An 18,827-nucleotide genomic window follows, 5' to 3' on the forward strand; every position below is an offset into this window, starting at 1 on the left:
GAGCACCAGAGACCAGGTGGTGTCCTTCAGAGGATGCCCATTCCCGAGTGAAAATGGGAAAGGATCGCTATGGATTTCGTGGTTGGTCTTCCGAAGACTTTCGGCAAGTTTGATTCGATTTGGGTTATTGTGGATAGGTTGACTAAATCTGCACACTTCATTCCGGTTCAGATTACTTATAATGCAGAGAAGTTGGCCAGGATTTACATTCGAGAGATAGTGCGATTACACGGAGTTCCTATTTCCATCATTTCCGACAGAGGCACTCAGTTTACTTCCCATTTCTGGAGGACTTTGCAGAAGGAATTGGGAACTCAGTTAGATCTTAGCACCGCGTTCCACCCGCAGACAGATGGTCAGTCCGAGAGGACTATTCAGGTGCTTGAGGATATGTTGAGGGCTTGTGTTATTGATTTTGGTGGTCATTGGGACAAATTCTTACCCTTGGCAGAGTTCGCGTACAACAATAGCTACCATTCTAGTATTGATATGGCGCCATTCGAGGCTTTATATGGTAGAAGGTGTCGTTCTCCTATTGGGTGGTTTGATGCTTTTGAGGTTCGACCTTGGGGTACAGATTTTCTGAGGGAGTCTTTGGACAAGGTGAAGCTTATTCAAGGAAAGCTTCTGGCAGCTCAGAGTAGGCAGAAGGAGTATGCGGACCGGAAGGTTCGTGATATGGAGTTCATGGTTGGTGAGCAGGTCCTATTGAAGGTTTCACCAATGAAGGGTGTGATGCGATTTGGGAAGAAGGGCAAGTTGAGCCCGAGGTTTATTGGCCCTTTTGAGATTCTTCGTCGTGTTGGTGAGGTGGCTTATGAGTTGGCTTTGCCACCAGGTTTGTGTCACGACCCAGCCCCGTGGGCCGCGATTGGCACCCTACCTGGGTACCCAGACCAACTCGCATATTCAATTACCGAATCCAAACTTATTTCAAAATTTCATAAAAGTCATTCCAACATAATTTATCTCAAAATATGTCTTAAGCGGTCGCACATATCAAAACATCATATCGAATCCGAAAAGAGCGGCGGAATAGACATCGCTGGTCATAAGTGCAAATATAAACATAAGGGCCATTTGGGGCCACCATAACAAACGGACCGCATTAAGACCAGATATCAAAACCAAACAAACACATATAGGACCCTCGCCCCACAAACATGACTACAGGCCTCTACGAATCCAAAACAAAACATATGGCGAGACAGGGCCTCGCCGTACCCAAATAGTCAAATGTACAAAGTATATACATAGCAAAAGATGTCTGTACCAGAAGTGGACTCCGGATCAAAGAGGAGTACTCCGAAATAGCAAAAAAGTGAAGCCTACAGTGGAGGATCACCAATATCTGTACCTGCGGGCATGAAACGCAGCCCCCGAAGAAAGGGGGTCAGTAAGAAATATGTACTGAGCATGTAAAGCACGGAGTACAGAAATATGGGCCAAAACTGAGAGCAAATCGGATAACAAAGGGGAGTACAAATCAATGTGTCAAAATCCGCATCAAAATCATATATATATATATATACATAATGCAAACGAAATCATGCAACGCTTAAGAACGTGGTCGCCACTCCGACGCTGGCGCCACACACAGCATAACACCGGAAGGTTTCAAATCTCCGTACATCCCTGAACACACAAACACATGGGAGCGTATCGCATCACCAGCCATATCACAGCATAACTCCAAACGGAACCCGGCCCTATGGCGAGGCCTCGGGAACCGTAACACAGCATACGGCCGAATTATCATAGGGCGCACGAATCATAACCGGCCCGAGAACCGGCGAACGAAGTCATAATAGGGCACGAGCGGAGTCGTGAGCAAACAAATGCAAATTGTATTTCAAAATAGCCTTTCAAAGTTTGAAGATTTCATAAGTCATTTCATTAATCAAAATAGTCGGAAAATTAACTAGTACAAAAGTTCATTTCACGAAATGTTTCCCAAAGTGGTACGTATGGTTCCAAAACATAGCTTATCATATCATAGAGATCAAAACATGTTCCATAGAGGAACGTTTCAAAATCGAAGATTTCATATCAAACTTTATCCAAAAAGAGAGCCCGATAAGACAAATAAGGCATCTCAGGGTTAGCGGGCCCACCTCGGATCAAATTGAGGTGGCGAACATAATTTACGAACATTTAGGGTCTATAAGTTCATACATAAGGATTTCAAAGTGACCCGATCATATTTCCATAGGTTTCGGACATTTGGTTGCATTCTAGCCAAAATAGAGCTTTTAGGCTTCAATTGAATTGAATGAATAGTAACCATTTTATAGATCGGGTTTCGAGGAGCAGAATTGCTCCGGGGGTTCCGATATTCGCCTAACATACTAAGACATGCCAAACGAAGAAGTGGGGAGCTTTACATACCTTATAGACGTCTTATGCTCTCCCTAAAATCAAATCCCGTTTCGTCCAGAATCTGCAAATGGTCAAAGTTACCAATTAGAGATTCTTAAGCTTAAAAATTCCATTAACTTCATTTTTGTCTACCGAAATTTCGGCAGCACTTCCCCTATATATCTAACACCCCCGAGACTTAGCTCGGCTCAAAAAACATCAACCACAACAACCCAAACGTCACAAACAACATAAACCACTACTAAATCATTCTAACTTCAATATTCTTCTTTACTATATAAGTTGGCAACTTTTCATTCAAACTTCACAATTCCAAACTTATGTCCACATTATCGTATTGCTACACTCATTCAAGGTTATCCAAACATATTCCAATCATATTCCAAACAATATCCATAAATTCAAGAAGTTCGTCACTTTCCATATTCCTTTCAAAACGTCAACAATTCCGACGAACATACTAACTTGCATTATTTCATTCCGAATTCATTAACATCGACCATAAGTCTCATTTAAAGTCTTAATAACATAAATATGCAATGATATACACAATTATACCAAAGATGTATACTTTCCCATAATGTTCCGAAATCATTTTCCAACACCAATTCAATTCGTTAATCATTCATTTACGTTATAAAGGTCACAACGACGCCACAAACCAACTAAACAAATCAATTTCACATTGTCTTCTACTCCACTCAAGTCACGGCCAACTACACTCTTCACACACACACACGCCATGCATCTTCACACCAAAATCCCACAATTTTCATGCAATTCTAATCACTATCACATTCATACAAGTTCCATAACTCAAAAGTGACAAAATTCATACCTTTACTTGAATTTCCGACTTGTCGCAAACACGCACCTTTCACCAAACTAATTGTACCCCGTCGGAGAGCGTCTTGAGTACATCACAAATATGGGAAGAACAAGATATTTGGATTGAAAACCAAGCAAGAAAAATTATTGAAGTGGGGAAAAAGGGGTTCGGCCGAATGGAGTATTATTGCTCCAAGTTGAGTTTTTGATCTTTCTCTAGATAATTCCAAGTGAATTCATTGATATATATCCATTACATGGTCACATGTATGTCACATGGCTTTAAAAATGGGTCTTGGGCCATGCCCTATGGCCGGCCACCACAAGACTTTGGGCCTCAATTCTTATTTCAATTTTTCTTGGCCCAATTCATTAAAAGTCCCGTTTTGTAATTCCCGAAACTAATTTATGAAATTCCAAATTTACCCTCGGCCTTCCCCAATGTCTTAACATCAATGATTTCATAACCAACATAGTCATATCAACTAGAATCAAAATATTTCCTTATAACATATAAGTCTTAATTATTTCTCGATTTCCAATTATACGAAAACACGGGACATAACAGTTTGACAGGTGTTCATCCGGTATTCCATGTTTCTATGCTGAAGAAGTACCATTCAGACGGGTCTTATATCATTCAGTGGGATTCGGTACTACTAGACCAGAATCTATCCTTCGAGGAAGAGCCCGTAGCAATCTTGGATAGGCAAGTGAGAAAGTTGAGGTACAAGGATATTGCTTCAGTCAAGATGCAGTGGAAGCACCGTCCGGTTGAGGAGGCCACTTGGGAGACCGAGGCGGATATGCGAAGTAGATATCCTCAGTTGTTCGACAGTTCAGGTACCTCTTTTTCTTCACCTTTACCCTTGTCGCTCGAGGACGAGCGATTGTTTGATTGGTATCTGATGTAACGACCCGTTTAGTCGTTTAGCACTTTTGGACTCTTTTGCGCTAAAATACCCTTTCCGTATTTTTAAAAGGTATTTTGATTTGCGGAAATTAGTGGCACGGTGATTTAATTGACGGATACTTTTTGAACTATATTTATTTAATGTGTGTGAATAGTTTGATCATAGGAATTTTGTTTGCTCATATAAGGTATGAGTTGGAGAATTAATTAAGTGGCTAGTGAGCCTAATTTATACTATTATGTGTTAGTTAGGTGACTAAGTAATTTGGATAATTTATAAGAGATGTGGGCTAGGCCCATTTATTCTCAGGCCACATACTAGAATAGTAGATGTATTAGGGTGAAAGAATTATTAGCTGGCATATTAACCTATTGCACTTTAAAAAAAAAAAAGGGCTACTCACGTTAGAAGAAATAGGCGGTACGGTTTCCATCAAATTCTAGCTTCAGGTACCTTTCTATCAAGAACTCTGTGTGGGTTAGTCAATGCCTGATGCCTTTTTATATTTTATATTGGTTAGGCCTTGTGTAATTTCTTTTATATATTTGAACAACTAATTTACAACTAAGGGAAAGGGAACGTTATTGATTGAGTCAAATTATATTGGCATAATGATTACAAAATAATATGAGGACTAATGATGATGCAATCATGAGCTAATCTTTCATAAATTATGATAGAATGGTTGTTGATAATGATCTATGTACGTTTCGTTATTAAGAATGGAGGCACTGTGTCCGTATTCTTTTTTTCTTTTTTTTCTTTTCCTTTTGGTTTTGAAATTCTAGTATGCTCATCACGTTAAAATTTCAATTTTGATTTATTGAATCTATATGATTGTGTATTGGGATATATGAATACCTTCAAATTCATTGTTTTTGAATTGTGGAAAGTTAGACTTTGGTCATAAATTAAGATTTTGAGATAATTGAAAGTTTTGAGCCCTAGTCTTAAGAGATGAGAATTAATGATTTGAGAGTCCATTTATGGATAAAATTGACTAATTTTTTTTTTTTCGATAAATGACCCTTAGGTTATGGGTGATATGATTTTCCAATAAAATTCCAATTTTGCCCTTGTGGGCCCGTGATCAATCTTTATGGTCGTTTTGGGTTTCGAATATAAGTATAGCAATATAGGTGTCCTTAGATTCGTATTCTAACGTAAATCACATATTTGATAGACTTTGATCGTTCAGAGGCTCTTCGCAAAGGGAAGGCATTGGTTTGATCGTTCGTGGCACCCCCTCGGCATTGAGGTAGGTTACGGTCTACTTTAGTTAGACTCTGATTAGAGAATCGTATGTAGTTGTAGAAAGTGACGGGGATAGCATGATAGGCCTTCGGGCATGGAGTGGAGGTGAATTCCAATTAGGTTGATTTTGTCAGCTGTTATGTGGGCTTGTCGCCAAATGTGTTATTTCTGTGATTATCACTTGTTTGTATCTCCGTCACATACTATTCACTCATCACATGAAAAGGAACGGTAATATTGATAATTGAACAGAGGACAGTAATATGATTTGTACTTGTTGATTTATATTGGTGATATTGTTGAGACTGATATCATGCATGGCATGCTTTCCATATTATTGTTGTGATGATTGGTGAGGTGAGTGATTGAGAGACTCCGAGGTCTCTGCCGGAGATGGAGAGTGACAGAGAGATTCCGAGGTCTTTGCCGGAGATTGAGAGTGATTAATAGCCTCCAAGGTTTCTGCCGGAGAGCACGAGTGGTACATGGACTTCGCGGGTCCCCCATGGGTCATGGCTTTGAGGTACTGCCCTTAGCATGTGTGTACGAGAGTGGAGTGAGAGAGGTGACTGTTGCATTGCATTGCATTCATCCACTCATATATTTGACTGATCATTGGTGAATTATATCTGTCTTGGTTGATTTCATGATTCTTTTACACTTTACTTGTACATGATACGTGACCATACCTGTTTGCTCTATATGCTACTTGTTGGTTTCAACTTCTTCATGCGTTATCTAATCATTGTCGGCCTATGATGCTTACCGGTACTAGTGTTGTACTGATACTACTCTTGCTGCACTTTTGCTGAGTGCAGATTACGATCCAGGCTCCAGTTCTACACCCTGTGGCTGATACGCGAGGGTGACATCTTTCCGTCATTCAGGGTGAGCTACTTGATTTTCCGTGGCCCCTGAAGGACCTCCTCTATTTATTTCTGTTTTTATATCCGACAGACAATATGTAACCTTCGGGTATTTTCAGACTTCTATTCCGTACTATGTTAGCGCTCTTGTACCCTTTGACCAGATTTTGGGATTATCGTGACATGTATAGTGATGATAAGTATTTAAGACTTGATAATTTATTTTTAATTAATTTTCCGCTTATTTAACTTGTTATTAGTAATGTGGTTCGCCTACTAGGAGGGATAGTGTAGGTGCCACCACGACTCGCTAATTGGGTCGTGACACAGCTGCAAAATGCTCATATTAAATTCATGTCCCTGAAGGACAGAGTCTACAACATGCATGAAGCGTGGTAGACTAATCGGTTCCAAACGCAATAATCATTGAAAAGAAAGAGGAGCAAATGATCAATGATCTTTATAAGGAGGCAATGTGCTCTTGAAGAGCCTAGGACATAACACTTCATGAAACCTCATGAGAGGTTTAGGTACCTAAAAATAATGAAAGTGATGAGATCTCAATAAGTTATGTCACATTGCGAACCGATACAAATGATATATCGTCGACGATATCTTTGGTACAATATAGCGCAATATTGTAAAAGATGGTGAGGATCTAAATTCTACATCTATTAAAGCATGCTAACGTAGAAATTATTATCACGTGAAATGACGCATCTTGGTAAGCGTAAAGCTTATTGGACCTGTTGTCCATACACCAGAAGATGTTACAAATTTTAATAGAAATAGATTTTTGTCACGGCCTATATGAATTACTTGACAAAATTATATGAAAATTCCTAAAGAATTTTAAATGCCTGAAGCATATACAAGTTGTAGAAATTTGTTCATAATTCTCATGTGAATTAAGTGAAGCAAGGTGAACGATATTTTATCACCTTAATGAATATTTACTGACTAAGGGCACAAATGACTCTATTTATCCTTATGACTTTGTGAAAATTAAAATCTGTCATATTATTGGTGCAAGTTGATTACTTGAATATTATTGAAACTCTTGAAGAGTTCTCAAAAGCAATTTATTATCTGTTGGAAGAAGTTGAAATGAGAAACTTGCAGAATTTTTTGGTCCTGAAGTGCCATATCTTTATGCAATTGATGCATTTATATATTTTGCTATGACTATGAAAGATTATGGTCATACGATGTTGTTTTACATGACAGTCAAATCATATAAAGATAACATTTGTTTATAAAGCAAGTGAGGAATGCACTTGGAGTGATTTCAACAATATTATATGCTGATGCAACTCTATCCAAAAACTGAAGATGCAACAACATACATAGTCCAACTAAAGAGTGGATTCATAAAAGGACAAAGCTCATTTCACCAAAGTTGTTCTTCACAAACGAGCTCCAACAGAATGGTGATACCAAGGTGCAACAAATTGCTCGAGTGATAATACGACTGATTTATTCACCAAGTTTATACCAACTGCAACTCTCGAGTGAAGATGTGAAGATTCAAGTTTTTGGATTAAAGTTCTCATCAGGGGGAGTTAATACGCGTTGTACTCTTTTTTCCTTTCAAGGTTTTTGTCCCATTGGTTTTTCCTTGTAAGGTTTTTAATGAGGCAACCAAATAGCGTATTATTAGAAATGTGTACTCTTTTTTCTTCACTAGATTTTTTTCCATTGGGTTTTTTCTAGTAAGGTTTTAACGAGGCACATTATCTATCACATAGACATCCAAGGGGGAGTGTTATAAATATTATTTAATTATGAATGTCTATCTTTAGGAGAAACTTTAGGGTTTGTGACTTTAGCACTAAGTTAACTTTCTCCTATAAATAGAGATTGTTACGCCCTATTTTGAACGGGTCCAATATAGTTTGCAACTTCCCGGTTCTTCTAACTGGTATAAAAAAGTCAGAGTCGCCACCTAATTTTTTAGGAAAAATAGGAAACCTATATGTATTTGTGTGTCTACTCCCTTTTAGTCCACGAAACCTATGAGATTCTAGATAAGGGTTTTATTTACCCCGAGGGAAAGGTATTAAGCATCCCTCAGAGCCTGTCCGAAGACAGTCCTTAAACTTAGTTTAACTGAACACTAGAGGGAGATTATTTATCTATTTATCATTATTATTACTTGTTTTCAAAATGTTGTGATTTCATGAAAAGGTATACTAGGTGATAATATGCTAAGTGTATACAGTGTATAAAAAATGTATGTATATCAAGTATCAAGAGTTTATGAAGAATGTATATCGATATGAATGTACAAAGGAGTGTAAAGAAAACATACCTCGTTCGTATGGTAGTGTATTTGTTAGTAAAAACAAGTGTATATCTATTGGCACAAAGGTATATCAGTTGGTGTAAAGAATATATACAATAATATAGAAGGTGTATAAAAAATATAAGAGTATGTAAAATAGGTATATAAAGAATGTGTGTCTATGTGTAATGTATGTATATTAAACATATAAAGAACATATTTCAAGTATAAAAGAGTGTATATCAAATATAAAATGTCTAAAGAATTGTTTAACTAGGTATATTAGTGCATAAAGAATGTAAAAAATAATCTACGAATATTCATTGGTGTAAAGAGTTTATATAACAAAATTATTCAGAAAAGTAAAATTTATTTGACTTGTTTCTACCGTTTAGTTAAAAAGAGTGTTTGTTTGATGAATATCCTATCAAGAGAATAAGGAACAAAATAATTGTAAAAAGTATTGGTAAAAAATAGGTATAAGGGACTGTGGATAAAAAATGAGTGAAAATGTGTAATGCCTCTAGAGAATAAAAGATTTGTGAATAGAAGACTTAATATTTGCCTAGCGTCAAAATGTGAAGTTAACTTAATTAAAATATGTATTAATGTACACGAAACAATACAAAAATGTAAGTTGTATTAAGAGTGTATAAATAATATAAAATAAAGAATGGACTAGTATTTTTGACCTAAACGTCAAAAGTGTGAATTTATTTAACAAAGTATTTATACTGAGTCAATTTAATACAGTTATGAAAGTATTAACGGCCTAAGTCTTGCCTAAAGCGAATAACAATTTTAAGTTTAACAAACAAGGCGACAAGTAAATAAATATATCAACCCATCATTCCAAAAATAAAGTTTCCAATATACGATGAGTTTATGTTTTGTACAGTTATAAAAAAAAATGCGGAAAATAAATACAAACAGTGATTTGATGAAGTCTTCGGATTCCTTCTGAGTGTCGTCTTCGAATGTATCTCCGGGTACCTGTATAAATACTTAGTAAAAGTTAGTATTAGTAAGAGAATAAATAACTATCTAATGAATTAAAGAAATGATAAATAAACTTAAAATAAAAACCCGTCTTTTGTACATATGAGACCTTGGAAATCAACGGAAATTTCTTCATCGGTCATTTGGGTTTAGTATTCGCCCAAATGAATTTAACTAAATGCGATAAAAAAGTTAACAGTACCATTGGCCGCCAAAAGTATTTTTTTTTTCAGGCACAAAGCCAACATTTATTTAGTAAAAAAAATATAAAATCAGTCTGAATGCAACATAACAGGGATGAATGTAGTACAAAATCAATAGCAAATTAGCTATAGCTAAATTACAACAGCAGCAATAACTAAAAAATGAACTCGCAGAATACGCCCGATAAATGCAAAGACAACGCCAATGATTTTCTGAAACAGTTAAGGCAACACAAAATTATTAAAGGCAATAATAAACATAGCAATGGTTCAATGTAACAACCGCAGGGTTGGCAAACGTAGTAAAAAAAACGGGGCAGCCATGGTCGTCGGAAAAAAAACCAGTAGGAATAAGCTTTAAGTACCAGGCTAAAAGAATGAAGTCGATGTTGTGGGCTCTTAGAGAACCCACAAGATCCTCCTCTGATAAACCCTCGGATGAATTCTTTGCTTTAGGAAACAAAATAACAGGGATGCCTTGCTCCCTTGCATACTTAGCACCTCCACAATCATGTTTATTAGTAACTAAAACAGCTACCTCTCCATGAACAATCCCTTCAAGTGTAGCTTCATAAATTGACTTGAAATTTGAACCACCACCAGATACAAAAACTGCCAATTTCTTCTTTTTAAGTTCTTTATTCACTGTAATAACTTCTTTTTCCATTCTTTGCAAACAATTAGTACACTGTAAAATTTTAGGAGAAAAAGAAAAATGGGGTTTCAAGAAAGAGCCTTTAAGGGTAAGATTATTATTTAATGGTTTGTGTAAAACATGAAAGAATGGGTTTTTTGGGATTTGAATTGGTGAAGTGGTGGGTGTGCTGAAGGAAAGTTTAAAAGATAAATTTTGAACTTCCATTGAAATTTGCACTATTTGAGTTGGCGGTGAACGGCGGCGGGAAGTGGTGGTGCGGCCAAGGTAGTAAAGGAGAGGGTATTTTTTATTAAGTTTAGAAAAGGAGAGGGCAAAATCTGAAAATTGTATTGTGTTGTGTGCGAAAACGATGTCAAATAAAATTAAACCCCCCAACTTTTTTTATAAAATAAAGTGGCCGATTTTATTGTCCAAAAAATATAAGAGTGCACCCTTTTGTCTCCTTTACAACTTTTAACTAATGTGTAAAGATACATTAACCAATGGATCAAGAACTCAACTCATCACCTCAAATGTCAACTTTTAAAAAGGTGACGAGATCTTGACTTGATCGAATTCTTAATCTGTGTTTAAGAATTAATTGCTCCGATTTTCTTTGCACTGTCGGATTGTACTAAAATATAGTTAATTAATACATGTATAAATAATAACGTAAGTATAAAAATATAAGTATTAATGTTCAAGATATGAAAAATGTATCGTTATAAAATTAAGAAGCAATTATTAATTGCACAAAAATGGTAGTATCATGCTGTGCATGTGCAAAATAATGGTTCTTGGAAAATGACAATAAATTGATAAAATTCCTAAAATAAGGATAATCATCAATAAATTGTCAAAAATGTAAAAATGTGTAAAAAATGTATTTCGTGCTCTTAACGAATCAAGGTCTCCCAAAATGTTAATTTTAAGCACGCCGAGCCAAAATTAAGTGTCAACAGCTTGTTCCTCTTCATTATATAAAATTTCTAACAAGAAAAATAAAGAATTGCTCTCTTCTCTCTTTGTCTATAATATTGTTCTTGCTTGCTTTATTATTTTATAATAGATTTCAATGATACATAAGCAAAGAATTTTTCTGGAATTCTTAAATTCCATCATAACATATTGGACAGAGCAACAGGCCCATGTCCACTTGGGCCTGATATATCTGATTTTTAAGTTAATAATGAGTTCTGTTGTGAACTTGAAGTTCCCACATCGCTCGCACACGGGATTGTGTGCGTGCTTATAAGCTGGGCCTGAAGCCTTTACTTGTATACGCGTTTGAAAACTGTGAGGGGGCCAGAAGTTCCCCAAAGCGGACAGTTTATACAAGTGAGCTATGGTGCCTGGTGGCCCTCCTCCTTCGTATACGCGTTTTAAAGCCGTGAGGTGCGCCAAAGCGGACAATATGTACAAGCAGTTTATAACACGTTATCAGCACGATGCTCGCGATGAGGGGGTGTGTTGTGAACTTGAAGTTCCCACATCGCTCGCACACGGGATTGTGTGCGTGCTTATAAGCTGGGCCTGAAGCCTTTACTTGTATACGCGTTTGAAAACCGTGAGGGGGCCAGAAGTTCCCCAAAGCGGACAGTTTATACAAGTGAGCTATGGTGCCTGGTGGCCCTCCTCCTTCGTATACGCGTTTTAAAGCCGTGAGGTGCGCCAAAGCGGACAATATGTACAAGCAGTTTATAACAAGTTCCATATTTTGGGTCAAGACTCGAGAGGAAAGTAGAACAATTGTGTTCTACCAAAGTAAATGAATAAAAGAATTTTTACTCGTTGTAACTTCTTTTATTACCTAATTATTAATATTAACTACTCTTTTATTTAATTATCTTTAGTAGCTAATTAACTTTTCTAAATTACAATTGGTAGCTATATCAAAAATACATACCCAAATGCATATATCTTTATTTTTTCCCAATCACTATCCATTTTAGATTTTTCATTTCTCAAAACCCTAAAAACTCTCTCTGCCCTTCTCTCAACCACCACCACCACGGTCGTGCCGCCCCTCTCTCTCTTCTCCCTCTCCCTCTGTGCTCACCCTCTCTCTCTCTCTCTCTCTCTTTTCACTTTATCCGGTGATCGGCGGGTGTTTGAGTGACCTGAAATTGCACACGATGCAGACGGCGGCGATGAAGAAGAAGATGTAGACAGCGATGGCATAGATCTGGCCGGGTGTATTTTTGGTGTCGGCGGCGATGGCATTGATTTTGAGATGGCGGTGGAGAAGATGACGTGGAGGTGGAGAGATTAGGGTTCTAGTGGTGGTGGAGGGGTTAGGGTTTTTGGTGGTGGTGGTGTCTCAGATTAGGATTTTTGGTGGTGGTGGAGAGATTAGGGTTTTTGGTAGTGGTGGTGTCTCAGATCTGGCCGTGTGTATTTTTTGTATTTTTGTGCGTATTTGTTAAAAGCCAAATACAAATACATTCAAAAAATCTACATCTCACAAATACACTGTTTTTGAATGTATTTTTGAGTGTATTTTGTTAATAGCCAAACACACTGTTTTTGAACGTATTTGAATTTTTTTGTCTTGTATCTGAATGTATTTTTGAAATCCATTCAAATACTCAAAAATTTGAATGTATTTGGTTTCATATGTAGTTGGAATGTACACAATGTATTTGAAATACATCAAAAAAGGCCACTGAAATACATCAAAAAAAAAAAATCACTAAAATACATCAAAAATAATAATATTAATATATAATTTAATAGCTCCACCGTTAAAGGCTAAAATCAAGGATCTTGTTTTTTTTACCGTGTTCTCATGTATTTGTTGGCAACAAATACACACGAAAACATACACTATTTTGCCAAAATGTAGTACAAATGGTAATTTAAAAGGATAACTACAAATGGTAGAAAGCTATAATAAAGTAGTCATTTGAGCAATTTTACCATAAATAAAATCAAGGGTCATTTCCGCTTTTGCGTCTTTAATGTTTGCCCTCATAACAAATAACTTTTTCGCGGACATAAATTTTTTTCAATAAGAATTAAAATTCTTCGATCTGGTAATTTACAAAGCTCTCGTTATGAGCTGAATCCAAGGAAGGATCAAACCATTGTTATATCTATATATTACAGAAATTTGATAATTAGTGCTCATGAGTTGATGGTCTTATTTGGATTTGAATATAAGTTGTCTATATCTTGTAATAGTGACCTTCAAAACCATAAAATATCATATTTATATCAAATTAATGAATCCACAATATTGACTTTTTACATGCACTTCTATTGTAATGTTAACTAGTAATACATGTTTTTCACCTTAATGTATCACCTAATCATAGTATATTAATATGATTTGACTTAAATATCCGGCGTGAATAAATCATTTTATATGAATTGAAATTCGTCTGCTTAGAACTTCATAAAGCTCCCGTTATGAGTTGGGTTCAAGGAAGGGTCAGACCATGTTATGTCTATATATTGTACATATATAGTGTTACTTTACATTTTTAAAAGAGGTTATTTTTACAAACTATGATCTTCTGATCAAGCGGCGACAACTCTTACCTTTGCATACGTCAATATCTTCCTAGTGGACCAATTGAAATTGTGGTTTCTTATAAATAAATAATACACGTTTGTATATGCCCGAATATGAAGCAAGCAATTTATAATTGTAAGTTTGTAGAGTAGGAAAATAGACTTTTCTGTGGACTATGTGTCTTGTGAAATATCTAATGAACAATAACGACATAATTGGTTGTTCATTTCCGGTAATATTTACCTCAATTGTGTATTTATACCAAAATAATTCAATCTTATCATAATTACTATAATAAAATAAAAATAATGAATAGTTTTGTATATATAAGTATCTACCGCGTATTAACCGCATCAAGTAACTTCAATGTGAAATGGATTACCTGCATCACGTATCCAAAATCTTCGTGAAATTAAGTTTTACTTTACCTCTCAATTTTTATTATGGTTTAACGTTACTCTCAACTTGAAGCTCCTTATGTGAGTAAGTTGTCTCCAATGATAATTCAACACATACCGTACTTCAAAAAAACTTCCGTTATGCATGAGATCTATAGAAGGATCGGAGCACATTAGGTATATTAGAACATATAATTTTACCATATATTTCCGCAGAAAATTATTCCACACAACTTAAACTCGTGATCTTTTGATCACTCCACAATAACTCTTATCATTGTGCCGGGTAGCTAAGCATAGAAGAAAGACCCATATTTTTTTTTTCTTTGTGGGACCAAATTTAAAATTTTAAAATAGACAAAGGAACTTATAAGCCATCTATAAATTCACAAACGTTTTTCTCAAACTATCTACCAAAATATATGAAGATGAAGAATCTCTCTCTCTCTTACTTCTCACTCTCACACTATTTTTTATTTTCTGTTTATTCACAAGATATAAAGCAAATGCAATTTGTTGTTAGATGGCCAGAAACTTACTGTAGTAGAGATAATACCAAAGTGGGATGTAATCAAGTTCCTCTTAAATTCACTTTGGTTGCGTTATGGGAGCAGATTCCAATGGAAAAATTATCAAAGGCTGCACTGATACAGTAGAACGTGATTGGAAACAAGTGGTATGGTTTTTATTTACAACAATTCCCTACTTAATTAAATCTTCATCATTTTCCTGTTCTTTAATTTCTTTTCTTTTATCCTCCAAAATGAACAGCTTTCGAACTCTGGACATAGATTTTTTTTTTCAGGGAACTTCTCCTTCATCCCAATTTAATAATGAGTGTTACGTGGCTCGAATTCGAATTAATTTGATACTGTTATGTCATAATGTTGCATAATTTGTGTACGTAAGTTCTCTTGTGGTTTAAGACATGTTGAGCTTGACATACTCTTGTAAAGCCTTTGAGAATTAAAACCAATTAAAATGCTGTTATTACTATAGTATCTTTAATTATTCTTATAATTTGATTGTTTGAGATCATTTCATCTAAAGATTAAACCGTTAGAGAAAATACATTTTTATTTAGTAATTATATTCAATAAGCCCTCACATGTGCAAGACTAATTCTTTTTTACGGGTCAAACACGTAACTTCTTTTTCTTTCATAATGGGTGCTACTGAGATTCAAACTTAAGCATATGCTTGTGCCAATATCATGTTGAATTGTGTGATTGTATCATCCAAAAATTTAAGTAGTTAGAAAGAACACATTTTCATTTAATTTATTTAATTGTATCTTTCAACAATATTAACTAGCATTCACGAAGCCTATGCATTTACTAAAGGGGCTTCACCTGAACCACTTCGCTGGAAAATTGTACTTTATAAATAGGTGAATTTCTCTTACGTGTTTACACTATATATATAAAAAAAAAGTCGAATTAGCTACGAATTTAGCTACAAAATTTGTCCGTCGTTAGTTCCTGTTTTTCTAATAGCAGTGATAGAGTGCGTGAGTGTGTATATGTATATAAATGTGTGTGTGTTGAATTCTATTTGATGAAATTCCTAATTCCGCCCCTCCAATTTTGTGTGTCACAGTTTGTTGACAAAATGGTAACTGAGCTCAACGGTTTTTGGGCCATCTCTCACTAAAGAAGATCCCAAAGTCATGTGGAAGGAAGCTTGGAATACATATGACGTGCACCATAGATAAATTCAAAACTCCAACACAATAATTCAACAGGGATGATGAAGTGGCTAAGAAAATAGGAGATTTATTACAAAGTCACTTAATACAATCAGATAGAATTGTCCCTTGTGACTCTGCTGTTTACACAAATAAAGAAATCTTGAACTCATTCAAGAAAGTTTCAAACAACCAAGATTTATCCTTCACTTGCATTAAGATAAATAACACTCATGCTTACTTGAATCAAGTTACATTTTGCCATAACTATGCGGCAAAAGTTACTTATGTGAATTGTCCGTCTTCTGTCACTAAAGAACAATGTCCTTTTGAAAACATTATTGCTCCTCGCCCTTCACCTCCATCTCCACCTCCACCTCCACCTCCACCTCCACGCCGACCTTTATTACCCTGTATGTGATCTTTCTGGGTTTAAGTTTTATGCACTGGTATTTTTTGATTTTTTTTTTAAAATTAAAAAAATAAATTAGTAATCAGATAAAAATGGTAATTGATCTGATATAATAGGTTGAAATTTAATGATATATTCTACTAAACGAATCTTTTCATATGTTAGTGTACATAAGTACTTAAATATAATCTCTTTCACGGGCGGAGCTAGAGGGTACGAAGCGGGTTTTGCAGAATCCAGTAATTAATTAGGTTCAAACAATGTATTTGTGTTAAGAAACTTATTTAATATGTACAAATGATTAATTTAGAGCCCAGTAACTCAAAAGGATTAAAAATTCCAGAATATAAACTTGAAATCCTGGCTCCGTGCCTAATCTCTTCCACAATCAATCTTACTCAACGAGATATGGAGGTTCTTGTGACAGAACGGGCTGATGTGGTCTATTTTATCACATTGTTTTACAAATGGTACTTAAGGTTTGAATTCTATAAACTGATCTTTTTACATTATCAAACGTCACCACGAAAAAGAATTTTATTGACACATAATAAATGAGAACATTAACCTGAAAAATAAAATAAAATAACCTACTATAGATTAAAATGTAGTCATTTTGGTTTCATCTTATGTGGAGATATTCAGAGTACGTGGGTTAACTTTATTTATAGTGTGAATCTCTCTAAGTATTTTGAAATAAAATTTACATATTTAAAAATTACATAAAACGTTATCTATAACTTTATAAGTAACTATAGTTAATGATTCAAAATACTTTTTTTCGACTTAAGATAATTCAAAATACTTGGAAAAAAAATTGTGATTAACATTGTAACTTCCTGAATTTACAGAAGTAACCTCTCAATTTCAATTGTTTACACTTTGATCCTTCTACAAAAATTCGATGTAGAAACTGAGACCTTGCCTCTGTATAAATAGCCAATTTTTTTGAGCGAAAGTCTTGTTCAGAACAGGCATGGTGTCTATTTGGAAAGGCCAAATAGGAAATGATCGTTGGAAAATAAATTTGGTCCAAAAAATTTATCAATCAGATCATCTGAATCCAAATTCGAAGCCGAGCGTTGACGATGGCGCAACGAAAGACTCTCTTCTCAACACTTTATGAGCTAGAAGACGCGCTTCTATATATAAGCACACTCCCTTTCCACCACCTATGAGAGTTCTCATCCAAGAAGAACTTTAATCCAATTTTTTATTTTTCCTCCATTCCTTTTTCCCTCTATTTCCTATTCACACCACCTCATCTAAAGCCCAACAACTTAAGGGCCTTTAAATCCCAACAATCACCATTCTAGCGAAGCACCAAATATTTAAAATATTTTAAATGTTTGTTGGTATTATTCTTGTATTCTCTTATTCTTAGATTTCTATCATTATCTGTTGTTTCCTTAGTTTCGGTTATCTTATCATCTTGTTGTTTGTTTCCGCTTGTTGCTACTGCTTCTTTTTCTTCTTTCTTTGAGCCGAGGATCTCTCGAAAACAACCTCTCAACGTTCTCAAGATAGGGTAAGGTCTGCATACACACTACCCTTCTCAAACGTACCCCACTTATAGAATTACGTTGGGTCTACTGTATTGAACAGATTCAACCTTTTCTGAAGAGGTACCTTTTAAAATAAATAGTCTTCTTTTAAATTCAAAAACTGATTTAAAAAAAAAAGGATTAAAAAAAATTAATAAATAAAACGTTTTCCTTGAGGTCCGTTTATGAGATAGTGGAATAATTGAATTAGTTTGCTAATGGCGAGTCTATTTCCGATCGTTCAGGTGCATTTTTTGCCCCTTTTCCGTTTACAAGAAAGCTCTAAAATTGTGAATTATTTGTTAATGACCACCACGTCAAAATTAAACTTTGATCTAATGGTTTGCTGAAGCGATTGTCTTTTGTTGAAAAGAAAACAGACAGGTTTCTGACGATTTGCCATTTTGTTGAGCCATACTATGATATATTCTCTTGAAATCAACTTATTATTGAAATAATTTATGTGATGTTCAGTACATAAGGTATAGTTTTACTAATGTTGAGATTAACCTTCATCTTAATGTTTCTATGAACCGGCCAGTTGTTTTCGAAGATTTGTCATTATGTTGAGTATGTTATGTTAATGTTTTACAAAATAAGATCGGATTTTGATCCAACTCGTTTATTATATTAAGGCAAAACGGTCAAATTTGCTCATATACTATTTGAAATCGAATAACGTTTGCTAAACCTCTGATCTAATCTAACCCTTCCGTTAGGAAAAGTCTTATTTTTGGCCATGGCCCTAATGGAGGGTAATTTTAAATCGTAATCAAAAGTCTGACAAAGGTCGACTTTTTTCAAAAGAATTAGGATAAGTGAAGTCTGCATGTTTCATGTTGAAACTCTATTAATGTTAAGAGCAAAGTAGCAAGCTTTCAAATGGCAAGATTAAGACTAGATCA

At 35.2% G+C, this 18,827-nt stretch overlaps 1 protein-coding gene across 1 annotated transcript; it reads right to left on the reverse strand.

Moving 5' to 3' along the window:
• Positions 1-9,838: 9,838 nt before the first annotated feature.
• Positions 9,839-10,716, reverse strand: LOC132602029 (phosphoribosylglycinamide formyltransferase, chloroplastic-like). Its single transcript, XM_060315057.1, has one exon. The coding sequence runs from the start codon at positions 10,587-10,589 to the stop codon at positions 9,969-9,971; it is 621 nt and encodes a 206-aa protein (XP_060171040.1). The 5' UTR covers positions 10,590-10,716; the 3' UTR covers positions 9,839-9,968.
• Between the last annotated feature and the right edge of the window lie 8,111 nt (positions 10,717-18,827).

This window comes from Lycium barbarum, chromosome 7, assembly GCF_019175385.1.
Source record: "Lycium barbarum isolate Lr01 chromosome 7, ASM1917538v2, whole genome shotgun sequence".
Taxonomy (NCBI): Eukaryota; Viridiplantae; Streptophyta; class Magnoliopsida; order Solanales; family Solanaceae; genus Lycium; species Lycium barbarum.